This window comes from Idiotropiscis lumnitzeri, chromosome 7, assembly GCF_059441095.1.
Source record: "Idiotropiscis lumnitzeri isolate Australia: NSW breed Sydney's pygmy pipehorse chromosome 7, RoL_Ilum_1.0, whole genome shotgun sequence".
In the NCBI taxonomy this organism is placed as follows: Eukaryota; Metazoa; Chordata; class Actinopteri; order Syngnathiformes; family Syngnathidae; genus Idiotropiscis; species Idiotropiscis lumnitzeri.
Window position 1 is genome coordinate 3,895,844 of NC_142397.1, and position 13,155 is coordinate 3,908,998.

At 41.7% G+C, this 13,155-nt stretch overlaps 3 protein-coding genes across 3 annotated transcripts; 1 reads left to right on the forward strand and 2 right to left on the reverse strand.

Moving 5' to 3' along the window:
* Nucleotides 1-524: 524 nt before the first annotated feature.
* Nucleotides 525-2,030, reverse strand: LOC148333135 (claudin-4-like). Its single transcript, XM_088301274.1, has one exon. It carries the CDS (start codon nt 1,946-1,948, stop codon nt 1,292-1,294), a length of 657 nt encoding a protein of 218 aa, XP_088157400.1. The 5' UTR covers nt 1,949-2,030; the 3' UTR covers nt 525-1,291.
* A 2,207-nt stretch (nt 2,031-4,237) lies between these two features.
* On the reverse strand, nt 4,238-10,046 carry LOC148333136 (claudin-9-like). Its single transcript, XM_088300268.1, has 2 exons — nt 9,617-10,046; nt 4,238-5,893 (listed from the first exon to the last, which is right to left on the reverse strand). Exon 2 carries the CDS (start codon nt 5,703-5,705, stop codon nt 5,067-5,069), a length of 639 nt encoding a protein of 212 aa, XP_088156394.1. The 5' UTR covers nt 5,706-5,893; nt 9,617-10,046; the 3' UTR covers nt 4,238-5,066.
* A 2,083-nt stretch (nt 10,047-12,129) lies between these two features.
* On the forward strand, nt 12,130-12,990 carry LOC148333137 (claudin-4-like). Its single transcript, XM_088300415.1, has one exon. It carries the CDS (start codon nt 12,172-12,174, stop codon nt 12,793-12,795), a length of 624 nt encoding a protein of 207 aa, XP_088156541.1. The 5' UTR covers nt 12,130-12,171; the 3' UTR covers nt 12,796-12,990.
* Nucleotides 12,991-13,155: the final 165 nt, after the last annotated feature.

The following is a 13,155-nucleotide window of genomic DNA, read 5'->3' on the forward strand; positions in this document are numbered from 1 at the left end:
ACGGCATTTACAGAAGTTTCTCTTGGAACGTATACAGCATGAGTTGTTGTTTTATTTTGAACTCACACAAGACTCTGGAACGTTCTCAAACTTGCCCCGGTCACTCTTGGAGCATTCACATGCGAGCAAAGAGTGTGATGGCCTTAAATCAGTGTCTGTCTGCGGGATGCCCTTGGAATTCTTTGGCGGAGTGACCGTCTCTCTAGAAATGGACGCCCCCCCATCCCCCCCCCCCTCGCCCCTCGCCACTCCCCCCCTCCTTTCTCTCAACCATGAAGCAAGTCCTTTGTTGAGGAGCTGACAAAGTAGACGGACGTTTTTGTTATCTGGGAGCAAACAACCAAGTCGACGGCTGCTCTGATGCTTTGGGAGCCTCCATTCATCTGGGTGGAGAGCTTGAAGAGGCCTCAGACAAAATCTTGACTGAGGTCCAAAATGACGAGTCAGTCATTCAACCATCCAAACAAATTTTTAATACAAAATAATTGTAGTGTACATTACATTTTTTTTTTTTAGTTTGAAGAAAAAAAAAACGGCGAATTTATAATAATAATAAAAATTGACTAATTGACATGACCCAAAAATCTTGCTAATTTCTTTTAACAGCATTTTAAACGTAAGTACTAACAATATCTGGAGTCGCCGATACCAAGTAACGATACTCAATAATGTCTTGTAATGGTGGTGGAAAATGTGAAAAAATTGTTCAAAAGCAAACTTTTCTGGATTGTGGCATAAATTCCGCTCTAATATAACATGCCGTTGGCTCAAGCGGGGCGGAGCATAGCCAAGGACGCGACTCGAGAATAACGGAGCAGAGTTCATCATCCATTTTGCCGAGCGAACAAAACAACGTGTGTGTTTTCATCTGTGTTTTCTCAAACCATTTCGATATGACACCTTCCAAGAAGTTATGCCAAGATTGTAGCATTTTTTTCGAGTCTGATCCCAGACGGCACAGATACCGGTATCAGTATCGGCCTGATTTCAACCCAAAAATATGCCGCAAACTATGATCAGAAAACACTTCAAACGTATCTTCCAACATTACCTTAATTTGATTTTGAAAGAAAATTACAATGGAATTGCGAGGACGCTTTTGTCGACATACAAATTTCTTAATCAGCTGAGATGGGTCGTTCCAAATGACAACTTTGACATCAATTACTACTTTCCTATTAACTGGGACCAGGTAGATTCACAAACAGCAAATCTTAAAAATTCAGTAAATTCGACAAAGTTTGGAAAACAATCAAATGCCCAACGTTCAAAACTGTCCTTAAAAGTCACATTAGACGTAGTTTCTCTGTTCATAGCCGCTCGGTGGGATGGATCTGCTGGCTGGGTATATGATCTTTGACGGGGGCCCGTACCTCTTCTCGGGCTGAGGGGGGCAGCTGGAGCACAGGATCCCCCCACCGAGGAGCAGGAAGGCCGCGGCGGCCCAGCCGGCATACAAAGCCGCACCCATCTCCCTTTTCTGGACCTCGGGGATGACGGGATTGTAGAACTCCATGATGATGGCGTTGGCCGACCACGAAACCGGGATGAGCTGGGTCACCGACGCCAGGATGAACGCCGCCCCGGCCCCGATCATCACCCGGGCTTTGGCCCGCTCCTCCTCCACGCAGTTGGTGCACTTGGCGCCCATCATGGCCACCAGGATGCCCACCAGGCCCACCACGATGGAGATGACGGTGAGAGCCCGGGCGGCCTGCAGATCGCCGCTGAGGGCCAGCATGGAATCGTGGATCTTACACTGCATCTGGCCCGTGCTCTGCACCACGCAGTTCATCCAGATACCCTCCCAGATGGTCTGCGCCGTGACAATGTTGACCCCGATGAAGGCTGACACTCTCCACATGGGCAAAACGCACGACGTCAAGCCGAGGATCCATCCCAAGACGGCCAGCACCACTCCGAGTATCTCCAATCCCGCCGACGGCATGTCGTCTCGTTGTCTTGTCGTTGTGCCGCCAAAATGCCCGCTCGCTCATATAGGCGACAGAGGGTGGAGTCGCAAAATTCAAACTGTCAGACTCTCTGATGGAGACCCCCCCCCCCCCCCCCGACCTCCCAAAAAAGATACGTAGCAGCTTCGGCTGAGGAAAACAGCTTCGGCTTAATCATTCAACTCCTCGGTAGCGCTCCCACCGGTTTTGGCGAAGGGGAGAGTACACACAAAGTGGCTATCTCAGATCTGGAGCGGTTAAAGAGTAACAGAGGTGGTCAAGAATCCGCTGATGAATGATTGAAAGTGAATATCAGCACCCACGGGTGTCTGGTACGCCGACTTCTTCCCCTTTTTCAGCGAGCGGAATCTCCAAAGGCCAACACGAGCCGTTCTAACTTGGATTTGGAAGCCGTTCTGCCCACAGGGAATACAGTCCTGCTTCAAAAAAATACACATATGTCAATGTATGTAAATGTCATTAATTCGTTCCAGCCTCACCCCTAAAAAAAATAAAAAATAGTATTATAAATTATTATTATAATAAAAATTACTATAATTTATAAATGCTAAAAATAAAAACATACATAATTGACCGTAAAGAATGATAGAATTTAAGCAACATGATTTCATGCAGCAATTTAATGTGCTGTGCTTGGCCACAAGGAGGCAGTAGAGTGTAATGCAGTCATGTAGAAAAAAGAGGAAGAAAATGATATATAATAATTATTGATTAATTTGATAATCGATTAGTTGTCGATTAATCGTTGCACCAATAGTTCAGTCTACATTTATGTCTTTGGCCTGGAAGAATTGACTTCGCTCGTTCATTGACTCTCATTCCACTGGTGTGCCTAATGAAGTGACCAGTGAGGGTGACATCATCTTTAAGGCAATTTCCTCCTTCAAGAAAAAGTTTGAATGTGAACACAATTCTTGTCAGGAAGTAAAAAGACAATTACCTGTGTGCACAATGGTGCCAGGTGGTGGTTGGCGGGGGGGGGTAGTCTGGGGGTCTTATCAGTGTCCTTGCTTTGAGGGTCATAACGTTTTTAAAGGTTTATTTGCCCTCAGGTTGTTTTATGCGTCACATGACCTTGTTCTGTATGAACTGTGTCACAAAATTTCTATTGGGTTGTTTTGTTTTCTGGAGACTTTCTGACCCCGTGAGTGACCTTTTATTTTTTTTTTTTGTGTGTAATTTTTGTGCATTTTCTGGACTGCAGTAAGATAGCACAAGATGGAATGTAGTACATTGATTTCATGTAAGTGTTTTGAAGTGGTACATCTTGACTGAGAGAAGAGCCTTGTATTTTGGGGAGGAGCTAAGCTTAGCCAGGATTGTTAGCAGAGAGTCTTATTTATTTATTTATTTTTTCAAAATCAAGTCTTCTGTAAATCTTTTGTTTTTAGACCAGCTGGTCTAATGTCAACTCTAATTTCAGCCATCAAATTTTGGGATGCGGGCAGTCCGGTCAAGCACTTCGATCTGTACAATTAATGAAAAAGCACATTCTTGGAGTGACAAATCGTCCTCCATGTTTAGATATTAACCGTAAGATGATTAACCTCATACTGGAACTACAGCATGTTTAGTTTGCAAAACAACAAGTCCAAAAAACAGCCAAGTAGGCCACTTTTGTTTGTTTAGAGAGCACCAAGTAGGTCACTCAATAGTAGTGCTGAAGATTTGTTGAATTGAAATCAACTTTGCAATGCCATTCTTCATTTTTAAATTGCAAAGGCTAATTATTAATGGTGCATTAATTTTAGCATTAGGTTGAAAGCCCAAAATAATTCCGTACTATTAATTTTATATTTTGTATTGTAATACAGAATAATGTGTTGCTTGTTTGTAAAGATACATTGGAAAAAACATAAAAAAATAACTACATTAAATCATAATCGCAATATTGAGAGTGAAAAAAAAAATCGCAATTCGATTTGTTTTTTTTCAAAATTTTTCAGTTCGACTCAGTATCTGATTTGGACTGAATGACTTTTCCATTTACTCTTATTTTACAGAGTTGCATTGAGGTGGGGGGTGGTCGTGGTGGGAGATGAGGGGGACCAGGTGATCAATGAAGTCTTTGTGAAGGTTTCTGTTGCACATTTGGCTGATTATCCCCGACCGGGTTTCAGGACAGCTTATAAAGGAAGACACGGCCAACAAGCCCCCCTTTGTCTTCTTGCTAAGTTTTCCCCGAAACTAAATATCTGATGTCAGGAGCTGCAGCTGCTATGTGCGCTCTTTCTGCATGACAACTGACACAGGTGAGGCGCGTATCATAGTGGAAGTGACTTTAATGCAGAAGATCGTGAACATAAGTAGTTGAAAACTAAAAGGACACGACATGTTTTTTTGACATTAATTACTATCATGGACAGCTGTCACCTGCCGCCAAATACGTTTGTCTAAAAATCGACATTCTTGCATGACATAGATGAGCGGCTCCCAAATTTTTTTAACCACGCACCCCCTTCAGTGACCCCACAGAGTTGGCGCACCCACTGCACATACCCTCAAAACTAAAGTAACTAACTAAGTTATAGTCAACACAGGCCTCAAAATAAAATTGCGTCCCCAATAAAAAACTATACAGTTATACTGCCCTCAGGTGGACAATGCGTGAACACCAGAAGGAGCAGCACAATGTCCGTCGATTTGAAGCAAAAAAATATTTGACCGAAACAGTTTCATTCTTTACATTCTAATTAATTATGTCATTAAGTGTATGTTACAATCAAGTAAAAGATTATAGAGTTCTATATTTATTAAAAAAAATATAATAAAATAATTTCGAGTTTTTTTTTTTTTTTTTTGTGGGGGTGACTGGCTCCGATTCATGGGATTTCCATTCATTTAAATGATGAAAAATAATTAAAATGTGAATCTATGCAATTGTCCCATGGCACCACTTTTTCTTTTTATTATTAGCCCAGACCAACATTACGCTAAGAATCTGGCGCATCTCGTGCTGAAGTAGAATATAAACAACAAACTATGACACCCACCACCGGAAACATGGCCCAAAAAAAAAAATGTCCAATGTTCTTCAAAAGTTCACCCATTGCTCATTGCTCCCCCCTGCTGGTCACGTTGGCAACACATCCATCACACGTAGTCTCGCCTGTCGTATCCACGCCGAGAAACAGCCGAGTAGTTCACCTGGGCGGGACCTCTGTCACTCCGAGGGCTGCAGGTGCACCACAGCAACGCCCCCCCCAAAATGAGCAGGCAGGAAGCGGCCCAGCCAAAATAAAGCGCATTGCCGAATTCCCGCTTCCCCGTCTCCTCCAAAAGCGGATCATAGAAGCCCGAAACGATGACGTGGGCCGTCCAGGACACGGCCGCTAGCGTCAAAACCCCCGACAGGGTCAAAGTGAGCCCCCCGGCCACCGCCAGATGCCGTTTCCCCTTCACGTCGCGGCTGCAATCGGTGCACTGGGCCCCTGCCGTTGCCAGGGCGACGCCAACTACGCCCAGCACCACCGAGACCACCACCAGGGCTCGGGCCGCCTGGAGTTCCCGGGGCAGCCCCAGCATGGATTCGTGGACTTTGCAGTGCATCTGGCCCGTGCTCTGCACCGAGCAGTTCATCCACAGGCCCTCCCAGATCACCTGCGACATCACCACGTTCTGACCCACGTAGGCGGCCACACGCCACATGGGAAGGCCGCACGCCACCATCACGCCCAGCCAGCCCGCCACGGCCAGCGTCAGGCCCAGGATCTCCACGCCGGAAGACGCCATCGTTTGGAGAAAGAGGGCCCTCTGTGTTGGAGTGTGCGCCGCCTCGCAGGTGATATGAGATCCCCCCCCTCAGCTGCAGGTTCGGAGCACCACTTGAGGCAGAAACAGATTCGACCTTCTTTATACGGCTCGAAGGTGGAGTCAGCGCCAGGTGGTGTCAAGCTGACGTTGACGGATGCTGGGAAATACTTCCAGGCAGAGAGAGAGAGAAAGAGAGAGATTGATGTTGAATTCCTCATCATTAAAAATGATTATTGATTGATTTGAATATTTAGTGAAGGGTTCCTACATTTTGAGACAATTTAAATTCAAAACCTTTGAATTTAAAAAAATGAAATAAAATGTAATGTGTCTCATTTAAAACCGCATGATGTTATTGAGAGTCATTGATTTATTTTTATTTTTTATTTTTTTTTTGGAGAATGTTCATTCCTGTCATGTGTTAACATTCTTTTTTGAATGATTGATTTAAGACATTCAAATGCCAATGAAGGCCCTCTTTTTAGATTCATCGATTCAATTCCTTTTAAGATTTTTCAAGGATCCGTTGGATTAGGAGGATTATACAACTTTGTCATTATATGACATCATTTGAAGAAATATCACTCGGGAAATATGATGCTTTTTTGCTATTAGCGCGACAATGGGATATTACATCGACTGCTAGCATTAGCATTAGCCGTGTTTCTAAAACAGGTTATGACTGTCTTTAAAGAAACAATGTGTGTAATTGCTTTTGTTGTGTGGTTAGTTTTACGGTCAACTCCAACTTGAGTGCCATTTAACAACTCAATAAAATAATCAATAAGAAGAACATTTGTCACATGCTTGCTGTGGAAGCAACACTGCAATGATGGTGCTTTCACAAGGCAGGAATTTTTACTAATAGAGCTAATAGACGAATATTATATCTCAGCAATTCTAAATTGTTTTCAGTCTTTGCACATGTTTTCAACGCTTACATTCAAAAGTATTTTAGATAGGAATTTTGAAAAAAATGACGAAAATGACTTTACATAGTCTGGAAATCAAGATGATCATTAATGCTACGTGGTCTCCCTCTAGTGGCATGCAAAGAAATTGCAGTTCCAAAATACGTGCAATCTATGTATATATATTTTTTTATAACAGGATCTTCAACTTTTTTTTGCCCAAAATAGATGAGGTACCGGTCTGGGTGACACATGTAGACACAGCAGACTTTCTTTCTTTCCTGTCTGTGTTAGCTAGCTAAAGTGCTCACATACATTGCTCTGAAAGTGCCCTAAAAAAAAAATCAATTTAGGAGTTGAAACAAGCCACTCAGCAATAGTGTTGGTTGACCTAGCCTCATAAAGTCCAGTTTTTGTTGAATGTTTTTTAATCATCCTCACCTGCAAATCAAACCTTTTATACACATTTTAAGATCAACTAATCAGAAGTATAAACTAAACTAAACCAATCAGATGACGGAAAAATGTCGGGACTGTGAAGGCATTTGGCAAAGATTATTTGCATGGCAACACATCAAAGATGAAATCTGATTGGACCAAAAATTTGAAACCATCACCAGTACCCAATAAAATGAAGGCAAAAAAATTGTTGGAAATAAATTAAGACCATTTCGTGTCAATTTCAAATTGCAGTTCATACTGTTTGGTCCAGCAGGGAAGACTTTGAAATCCTAGACTCCACGCCACTGTGTGGATTCCACTCAGAGAGCTATCTCAAAATGCTGAATCACTCTTGGAAAGAGATCTGTGTGCTTCGGAGGAGGGAAAAAAAAAAAAAAAAAGAACAACAACAATACACGTCCTTGTGTGCTTTGGCAACTTTCATGCAGACGTTCTATACTGCGCCCACAGGGAAGTTGTTGAAATCTTAACGAGACAAACGTATGGCATGAATACTCGCCTTGTTGCAAATGACTAAACTCTTTGTGTAAGGTGAACTCTGTGTCATTAAGAGCATTCTTCTCATTGACTAAGGTCACCCTGGATCACCGGTCAGGGTGATCATTGCCCTGCTTCTTCTTCGCGGGTCACATGTCAACACAAATCAATTATTCAATTGTTAATATATAACTTTGCCATGCTGGCCCAGCAGACAGGATGAAGCTAACGTGCACTATTACAGATTTGAACCCCGATCCCGAGAACTGCGAAGCAAGCGTGAGAACCACTTGTTCGCCGTGCTAGCAAAATATATTGCGCAACATGCGTTGATGTCGAGCGGTGCGCAGCATCCGACGTTCACTTGACAGGATTATTGGCTTCCACTTTTTACACCATCAACATGTCGAGCGGCGATGCTGAGCAGACCCAGCACCGCCGTCTCGCAGACCTCGTAGCCCCCCCCTCGAACACAGAACTAATAATCTCATTGCTACACTAGTGCATGCCTGATGTCTTATTTCTCGGAATTCCTAAAGTTTGCACCCCCCTCAAAGGCACCTTTTTGGTCATATTATAGGAGCCTTTCTCAAAATTTGAAGTTAAACCCTCCCGACAAGCTCTCGACAATGTTGGCGCACCGCCTTTCAATACAACTGTCATTACAAACAATTTGCACCATTCTGGATGCCAATGGTCGTGTATCAGCGTTTCGCAGACTTTCAAATATGCTCTAAAAATATTTCTTTATCAGGCAAGTGTGCATCTGCAGATAATCAAAATCCAAATACGAGGTGGATCATGATAGTTTTATTGGCTCACGCTTGTTGTAATCTACTGGCATTTGATGGAAGCCCGTCAACAATTTAGTGCAAAAACAAGACCGAGTGGGATTTTATTTATTTATTTATTTTTTTTTAAGGCTCAAGTCTAAATGTTTGGGCTAATCAGTCCAAACATTTCAAGATGTGGACGTGTAGCCGCCTGCAAAGTTGCTTGTAAACAGTCACCTGTCGTGGGAATGAAAGCCGGTCTGACTGCTTCTTTGACTTGTTTCTAACGGACTAACTGCTCATAGAGTTCAACCTCTTACATCGGGGGTGCTCAAACTTTTTGGGTCCAGGGACCTTAAAGAGGAGGAATCTTCCTCTGGTAATCGTAATTTCAATTAAACAACTAACACGTGGACCCCTAAATGTCATAAGAAATACAATGTTGCCTATTTTCCAGGGAAGAGTTGTAATGACAAGTGGATTTTTTTTTTTTTTTTTTGGACAAAAAAAGTCAAGAATTCTGAAAAATATATTTCCAGCAACAACAAATTAAATACTTGATTTTAATAGTAAAATAATGTTTTTTTTCTGTCAATCTAATTTTTTATTCCCTATATTCAAATTTAAATTTATTAAAAATATTAACTGTTGGATGTCTATTTATTTATCAATAAGGCAATTAAACAATTATTTAATGAGTCAAATCAAAACAGAGTTAATAGATGAAAAACTACATTTTAGGTAAGCAATTTTAGCAAATAACTTCATAGTTTAAGGCAACATTGTTTTAAATTTTGTTTATCAAATAATTCTCTTTTTTTGTTGTACAGCTCTTAATTATTTCGCTAATTATTCAATGAAATCATGTGTATGAATGATTTAAGACAAAATAATAATTTTATTAGAATTAAACAACAAATTGTTCAATTACAATATATATATATATACATATATATTTTATATATTTTTATAGTTTAATTACTTAGAACAAATAAAAAACAAATACATGAATGAGCATGAATAAATAATTTTGAGTAACCGATTTTTGAAAAAAAAAAGTAAGGGCTAAAAAAAAAAAAAAAAAAAAAAGATTGTTATTGATAACATACTTTGCCCATCCCCTCCCTTGAAGCGAGCACATTTCCTTATAAAAAAAAAAAGAAACCAAAAAAAAAAAAAAAACACCCAAAAAAAGAAAAAAAACCTCTTTCAACACAATCAATACTCCTGTTAGCGCCTTCACCGATGACTCAAAATTGCCACTTACACACTGAAACTGTGACGAGCCTAAACGACAGTCTCACTCTGATGAAGTCACTCCGCGTGTCAGGACATGACTCACGCCGTTCAGTCTCTTCAGCCGTAGACTGAATAGTAGAATACTTTTCATTCGGGTTAAATCCATTTTGTAACACAATGACAACCAAACCACAACACACTCCTCAGCTCCAAAATGTGTAATCTTGTCTTCCTACTTGGTGCTTTGTATCGTTTGCAGGCCGTCAAAGCTTTGCCTCTTTTTGAATTGCATTTTCGATGGTGCAGCGGTTCACGCAGTTGAACACGAGTGATGTCTGAGCTCGCCTCAACACCTGTCACTCTGGTTCCCTACGACAGTTTCACACGGTTACACGGTTGTTTGTTTTAAATGAAATTTGATCATGAAATAACTAGCTTTAATAAAAAAAGGGGAGGAAAAAAAAAAAAGGAATTTTTCAACCCACACACCAACTTCAACATCCTTTCTGTGCTAAAAAAAAAAAAAGCAGGGAACTAAATGGAGACAAGTTGACGAGACAACGAGGAACACCTGGACAGGACACCAAGGGTCCAAGGGAGCTCCTTAGCAAACACAAGAGGCCGAGATGACATGCACAGGTGGACCCAATAATAACCTAATGAGACATAGACAGAAAGAGCACAAGGAAAACTAAATTCTAAAACAAAATACAACATCAACCTCGTGAGGTCATGACAGCCCTTTTTTCCTCAATTTTTGAGAGTCTGATAAATGCGCAAAGAGATTTCTGTCGTGCCCTGAAAGCATCTCTCCTCAGAGTATTAATTGAAGACATTCCTCCTGGTTGCTGGAACTTAATATGTCCGACAATCCCAGTGTGGATCAAACGGAGGGATTGTAGTCGACTTTTTTTGGGGGGGCTCTGGCACACCGCCTCCATTCATTTGCGGGACAATGTGATTCCCTGGGCAGCACTCTCGGCTGCACACTTGATGGGCAGACTCGCTCGCGTTTGGAAACGTTTGTGTCGTCTTTGTCAGCAAAACCGGACCACTGACTGGACTTGAAGCTTCACCCACAGGTCAGATTTGATTATTTTTTTTATTTTTTTAAATTAATTTATTTTAAATGTTTTCATTTCTTCGCTTGGCATAATATGTTTATGTACATTATTCGGTCATTTTCTGAACTGAATGGCTGAAAAAAATTAATGGTCATATTTGTTCAGAACAAAGTCGTGATGCTGCATTGTGTTGAGTTTCATGTTTTGTATAAATAGAAAAGTTGAATTTTTGGCAATGTTTGAAATCATTTATACAGGATCTTTCAGACATTTAAGCAGCTCCAGAAAAATTAGGAAACTAAACAATGTGCCATTTTGGTATATTGCTATTTTTTTCCTGCAAAAAAATTGATCAAAGTGGAAATATTTGGATTTTGGGTGTTATGTTGTCAGTAGTTTGTTTATTTTACTGAAATGTGAATATCAACATCAGACAAATTGCTAAATTGAGGAGCATGACAAGCTAGCGGTTTGCACGTCTGCCTCACAATTCATCTTCTGCCTTCTCGTGTGGCATTTGCATGTTCTCCCCAAGCTGGTTTTCTGCGTGTCCTCTTACTTCCTCCAATGCTCCATAAACATTCATGTTTGGTTCACTGAAGGCTACCAATCGTTGTGTTTGGGATTTAAATGCTTGTTTGTTCATCTGTGGCCTGTGATTGGTTGGCCACCAGTACAAAGTCAACTACCATCTGCTCGTTGGATTTTTTTTTTTTTTTTTGTCCAATCAGATTTCATCCTTTACGTGTTGCCATGTCTCTTTAATCTGCCCAGTGCGTTCACTATCATGTAACTTGAATTATTTCAGGCATGGGACTGCTTCATTAACCAATCAGATTTCATATTCGTCCTCACAGGGTCGCACCGCTGGCCCTCAATGACTTTTGGTATTTTTCTGTTCTCTGATTGATCAGTCAGAGCATAAAAAAATTCCATCCAAGTATGACCTGCAAAAAGCACATCTTAAAATAATGGCCCAAGTCATATTTTGACCATTTCTAATTTATTTATTTTTGCCTTAAACAATGCTACATCTTTAGACAAATCATTCGGTTCTACCACTGCAATAAAATATTAAATATGATATTAATCAGTACTGGGTTGAGTTATTTTGTTTTCTGACAAAACTACAAAAGTAACTTTTTTAAACTTTTTTTTTTCTTCTTGCTTCGCAATATACGTTGTTAAAAAAAAAAAAAATATATATATATATTTATTTATTTATTTTCCCAGCGATGAACCCAAATGTGAACTTAAAACCCATTAAACAATTAAATACGGATTGACGCACTATTTTACGTTCATGTGGTTTCACCCAGAAGGAGCGGCTGAAGTCTTTTTTTAGCTTCTACAACTGAGTCATCAGGTGGCCGTTATTGCAACAGTTACCTGACGTGCTGAATCATGCCCTGGGGGCACGACAGACAGGTGTGTTAGTGTATAAAAGAGGCGCTCCAGCTTCATGTGAGCATTTCCTTAAGCAGCAAGACTCGAGAGAACATCAATTGGATTTTGGGACATGGTTTCAAAGGGCTTGCAGATGTTGGGCGCTGCCCTGTGCGCCCTGGGCTGGATAGGAACCATCGTAGTGTGCGCCTTGCCGCAGTGGAGGGTGACGGCCTTCGTGGGCACCGTCATTGTGACGGCGCAGACCACGTGGGAGGGTATCTGGATGAGCTGCGTGATCCAGAGCACGGGTCAGATGCAGTGCAAGGTCTACGACTCATTGCTGGCGCTCAGCTCGGACCTCCAGGCCGCCCGGGCCTTGACCATCATCTCCATCCTGTTGGGCGTGTTGGGGTCGCTGCTGTGCCTGGCAGGTGGCAAGTGCACCAACTGCGTGCAGGACCAGAGCACCAAGGTCAAAATCTGCGTGGCGTCCGGCGTGGTCTTCATCCTGGCGGGGGTTCTGTGCCTCATCCCCGTGTGCTGGACGGCCCACAACATCATCAGGGAATTTTACAACCCGCTGACCGTGACCGCCCAGAAGAGGGAGTTGGGGGCCGCCTTGTTCATCGGATGGGCGGCCTCGGCCCTGCTCATCATAGGCGGCGCCCTCTTGTGCGCCAACTGCCCGCCCAAGGACGGCTACCCCGCCAAGTACCCGCCCAGCCGTGCGTCGGCGCCCAATGACTACATTTGAGGGAGGTCCTGCGCCCGCAATAACGGACCACAAATGCCGACCAGAACTTACTTCTTGACTGGACAGTAGCCAATGTTACATTTCTCTTTCGATGATCATTTTCATGTTTTTATACACCGTTTCATTTCTTTGTTTTGTATTATTGTGTATTGTGAGCATGTGTAAATAAAAAGTCAAATTTTTTTTTCAATTGCATATGGTCTTTTTTTTCTCTATGTATTATTTCAAAATTGAAAGAGATTGATGAAAAGAAAAACCTCATGGATAATTTATTCTTTTTTTACTTTTTTTTTTTTTATAAATGTAAAAATTCCATCACAATACAGTTGCATAGTAGGCCCAAATGCTCATCTACAAAGT